General features: G+C 36.3%; 1 protein-coding gene across 2 annotated transcripts; it reads left to right on the top strand.

Annotated features, from left to right (window-relative positions):
- Positions 1-272: 272 nt before the first annotated feature.
- On the top strand, positions 273-4,719 carry LOC143854194 (transcription factor PIF4-like). 2 transcript variants are annotated; one of them, XM_077364037.1, is made up of 9 exons: positions 273-445; positions 1,271-1,381; positions 1,508-1,815; positions 1,924-2,384; positions 2,778-2,876; positions 2,958-3,023; positions 3,520-3,585; positions 3,684-3,983; positions 4,068-4,719. In XM_077364037.1, the coding sequence occupies exons 2-9, from the start codon at positions 1,290-1,292 to the stop codon at positions 4,158-4,160; spliced, it is 1,485 nt and encodes a 494-aa protein (XP_077220152.1). In that variant the 5' UTR covers positions 273-445; positions 1,271-1,289; the 3' UTR covers positions 4,161-4,719. The 2 variants fall into 2 exon arrangements, with proteins under 2 accessions (XP_077220152.1, XP_077220153.1); XM_077364038.1 differs by having other exon boundaries at positions 1,547-1,815.

Consider the following 4,719-nt stretch of genomic DNA (forward strand, 5'->3'; position numbering starts at 1 on the left):
GTTGGAAAACGTCACTGGTTAGTAATCTTCACAAAAAATTAAAGTTCTAACCAAAACAACAAATAAACGTAATTTTTTGATATTATTTGCCGACAAAATGGGGAGTTGGGGGTGTATTTAGATTCTCTGTATGTGACCCCGGAAATTCAATGCTTCCTCTTTTCGCAATCCGATACGATGAGAGAGAATCCTTCCAAGGGTCAGCAATAGAGAAAGAGACCTTTCAAGGGCTACAAATCTTTCTACTTTATATTACGCTTCTTATAAATAGTGTAGTTTTATAACAAATAATGCAATGATACACGGTGATATAGTCTCAGCCTGAGACTTAAATAGCAGAGAAAGCTACAAAAGAGAGAGTACTAGCCTATGTACGAAGAAAATCTAAATCTTTCATTTTCTTATTTATCTTTCACCAAACTAAGCAGGAAAAGCTTCTAATCAGGTGGGTTTCTATTCCCCCCCCCCCTTTTTCATTTGTTGGATTTTTTAATTGGGTTTTTTTTCTTTCTTTCTCATGTGGGATATTTGGCTTCTATACCTGGAAATTATGAATTTTGCTTTTTCAGTTGCAAGGTTTCTGCATTTTGTGCATTTTTCTGAGGTGGGTTTTTCTTTTATGTGGGATTAGTTGGATTTAGTGGGTTATTTGGATTATCAGACTACTTTAGTTGCTAAACTTTGTGTGTGATTATGTTTGAGTGTAGAGGAGTTTCTTTGCTGATGGGTATCTTTATTTTCAGCTTTTGTGTCTGTTGATGTTCTATTTGATCTCTTCCAATCTCTTATTTTCTACTGTTCTTCTTGCTTTATGGATTTTATTCCCCTTTTTTGGGATATTGAAAGTTATGCTGTTCCATTTTGTTTTAAATATGAAGCTTGGGAGTACTACTCTTGTATTCTCTTTTTGAGTGAGGGCTTAATATTGGAGGATTAGGTTTTTTGTCCATGATATCTTGTTACTTGTAGAGTACGAATTCATGTTTCAAAATGTTCTAAAAATGGAATTTTGGTGCTACTTCTATTTGATCTTTTCCTTTCTTTTATTATGTACGTTATGGTGTTGTAGTCTTCTTTTACTGTACTGGAGCTTTAATGTTTGCTTTCTTTAATTGGGGTTTGGAACTTTTAATTGTTTGCGATTTTGTAGAATACTTTTTGGAGCTGTTGCTGATTCAAAGTTGAATTATTTTTTCTTCTTCTTCTTTTTTTTTTTGTTTTTTTAATGGTTTTTTTTTTGTTTTTTTGTTTTGTTTATGATTTTCCATAGTTAAAGTTCTTCATCCAAAATGAATCACTGCGTCCCTGATTGGAATATGGAGGACAATTCCAGACCTTTTCCCCATCTCCTTCCTGACTCAAATCAGAAGAAATCAATGGGGTTAGTATTAAACATTACTATATTTAGATTTATTTTTCTCAGTGTTTATTTTGAAAGATAATAGAGGGATTTTTTTGCTTGGACATGGTTTATTGTTTCATGATTTTATTGATCTTGATCTTATAGGCCTGACCATGATCTCGTAGAGCTCTTATGGCAAAATAGGCAGGTGGTTTTGAACAGTCAAACACATCAAAAACCAATATCAGCTTCTAACGAATCAAAACAACGAAATAAGCCAGAACAACCATCTAAAGGTGGTGGGTCTTTTGGGAATTCAAGCAATTTGATTCAAGAAGATGAGACTGTATCATGGCTCCATTACCCACTTGAAGGTTCACTGTTAAAGGAGTTTTGCTCAGACTTTTTCTATGACATGTCAAATTTAGACTCAATTGGTGCTGATAAGCTACGCAAGGATGCCCCTACAGAAGGTGAGATAAATTCGAAATTTGGTGCTACTGAAAAAACTGGTGGCTTTTTCATGAGTAGTAATGTATCAGAATTTGTTCTTTAACAGTACAATATTATGCATTTTGTAGAAAATGCCATGCCTCCTCTCAAATTGCAAGTTGTTGATTCAGTTCCACAAGCTCCTCGTCTGGATTCTGGCAGAATCAGAAATTTTGCTCATTTTTCAAGACCAATCAAGGTAGGTTTAGGTTCATCAGATGTAACAGATGAAGAAAAAGGACCAGGAAATGTAATCCAAAGAGAAGCCGGGGAGTCCTCAATGATGACGATAGGATTGAGCCATTCCAGCAGCAATAAAGTTCAGAATGAGGTTGATTTGAGTCATGTTTCTAGTAATGGAACTGTCAAGAAAGACGTTCAGAAAATGTTATTTCCGAATGAGAGAAGCCAAACGGAAACATTCGAGCCAACTGTCACTTCATCTTCCGATGGATCTGGGGGTAGTATGGGAATAATGCGTAAACAAACGGCAAGTAATCAGCACAAAAGGAAGGCGAGAGATGCTGATGAATCTGATTTTCAGAGCGAGGTTGGTCTTCTTTCTTCATTTCGCTCTTTTAAATATGTAAGAAATACTTAACACTATGTGGTTTGATTTGATTTGCTTATGTTGCTTGGAAACTTGAATTCACTTGCTTTTAAATTTTACAAACATTGAAAATAGATTATTAAAACTTATTTTTAAGTATCACTAATTTTTTACAATTTTTTTTATTTTTCACTTCCTGACCATTTATGTTCGCTTCCCTTGATGTGCTTCCTCCTTCCCCGAGAGACCTCATTTCCCATTTTCACTTTCTGCACTTGCAACTATACCTTCAATCCATTAAAAGAGACTTAATGTCATTTTGCATCTCTAAAGGGTGTTATTATGTATGTTCTGGGTTTTCATATTGGGAATTAAACTCGTAAATCCTTGCAGGAGGCCGAATATGAATCAGTTGAGACAAACAAGCCAGCTCAGAGAACTGCATCTGCCCGTAGAAGCCGTGCTGCTGATGTCCACAATCTCTCTGAGAGGGTAGGTTCTAAGGAATTGGCATGCCATATCTAGTATTGCAAACTGTACACCTTCTTCTTACTTTGCTTTTTTCTAATCCAGAGGAGGAGGGATAGAATCAACGAAAAGATGAAGGCACTGCAAGAGCTTATACCTCACTGTAACAAGGTATAAGTTTCCTTTCTCCTCTCCTTGGCGAACAAGAAACACCCTATGGGCTTTGCTATGGTTGTAATATTTGAATGCATCTTGTTCCCCAAAATATTTAAATATATAAAGCATGTTAATAAAATGATGGTATATTTGTATGTTTGGGATTGAGCAGCTGGCTCGATGGTCAAGGCTTTGTTCTTTAACCCGGACATCAGAGGTTCAATCCCAGCTTACCTACCAAAAAAAATAAAAATTGATGGCATGTTGACAACTGGTAGCGTGAAAATAAGTTTATAATTGCAGATGATTTCTTTTTTTTTAAAAAGGCGAACCAGTATGATCGCCTTAAATACATTAGAGCAGATGAATGAGCACCATTTACTATCAACTTTATGTTCTCTCTTATCTTGCTCTTGCTATCAACTTGATATCCTGTCGTATCTTTCTTTCATTAGACAAGAATCTCCTTTCTTTAAATTACCATACTACTGATTTAATTCTAATTATTCAGTCAGACAAAGCATCGATGCTGGATGAGGCGATCGAGTACCTGAAATCACTTCAATTACAAGTTCAGGTCCAAAAGATGCCAGATTCATAACTATGTTTGGTGTCAACTCCATGACATTTCTTAAGAAGTTATGTTATGATATGTTTTTCTTCTTCATGTCATAGATAATGTGGATGGGGAGTGGCATGGCACCAATGATGTTTCCAGGCGTCCAGCATTATATTTCATGTATGGGTATGGGAATGGGTCAGACTCCTTTACCTCCAATTCATGGTCCTGTACAATTACCGAGAGTTCCACTAGTCGATCAATCTATGCCGTCAGCTTCTATGGCGAACCATCCACCATTATGCCCGCCCCCAGTCTTAAGTCCGATTAATTTTCAAAATCAGATGCAAAATACCAATTTTCCCGAACCGTACTCACATTATGTTGGCTTCCATCCCATGCAAATGACTTCTCAGGTTCTGTTTGTCATCCCCTACTTGCTAGTTCTCTTGTTTTTGTTGTTGATAAATTTTCTTGTTATAATGTTGATTATTTTGTAGGCGTTGAATTTATTTACTGATGGTTCTCAGACAATGCAACATAGTCAGAGGATGGCACCGCATAATAGTAGCAATGGACCTTGCAATGAATGAGTTCCATTGGACAATACCCAAAATGGCAATTTGGGTAAGACTTGGTTTAGTGAAGCAATCCTAGGAAGTGATCTTTTTCTCCCTGATAGTTTCTATAATTACTTAAAATTAACCGGTAGCACAAGGTAATTCATCCTCGTGAGATTGTTCTTCCAACGCCCAGCTAATTGAAGCACGCCTTTTTTGTGAAACTGTAAAATCATAGCTTCGACGAGTGTGCAGCTACTCTTTCAATCAAAACATTTGAGTCATCTCATTGCCATGGCGCCACCTCCCATGTCCGGTCTACTATTCGTGTTAGAGCTGAGGCAAGCTTTCCATTTGTATATATCAATAGAACCACAGCCTCTCAATTATATTCAAAATTCCAGTTGGGTTGAACATTTGAGTTGTAACCATAATGCTGTTGAGCTTCTAGTTCAGCAAATCATGTCTCTTCTTCATCCTGTTTTGGATATGAAACCCACTCATACTTTTTTATTTGAGGTTCTTGATGAATTGAGAAGCTGTAAAATATTGTAGCTATTCCATAAATATATGAACATTGGTATTCCAAGGT

The sequence above is a fragment of the Tasmannia lanceolata genome, unplaced genomic scaffold, assembly GCF_043159265.1.
Source record: "Tasmannia lanceolata isolate RefF3 unplaced genomic scaffold, GAP_Taslan_0.1 ptg000020l, whole genome shotgun sequence".
Taxonomy (NCBI): domain Eukaryota; kingdom Viridiplantae; phylum Streptophyta; class Magnoliopsida; order Canellales; family Winteraceae; genus Tasmannia; species Tasmannia lanceolata.

Excerpts from the sequence above, each read along its gene's own strand:
- LOC143854194 (XM_077364037.1), top strand. The coding sequence starts at position 1,290 with ATGAATCACTGCGTCCCTGATTGGAATATGGAGGACAATTCCAGACCT. Across the intron at positions 1,382-1,507 it reads AATCAGAAGAAATCAATGGG|GCCTGACCATGATCTCGTAG; the intron begins GTTAGTATTAAA and ends TTGATCTTATAG. Across the intron at positions 1,816-1,923 it reads CAAGGATGCCCCTACAGAAG|AAAATGCCATGCCTCCTCTC; the intron begins GTGAGATAAATT and ends TGCATTTTGTAG.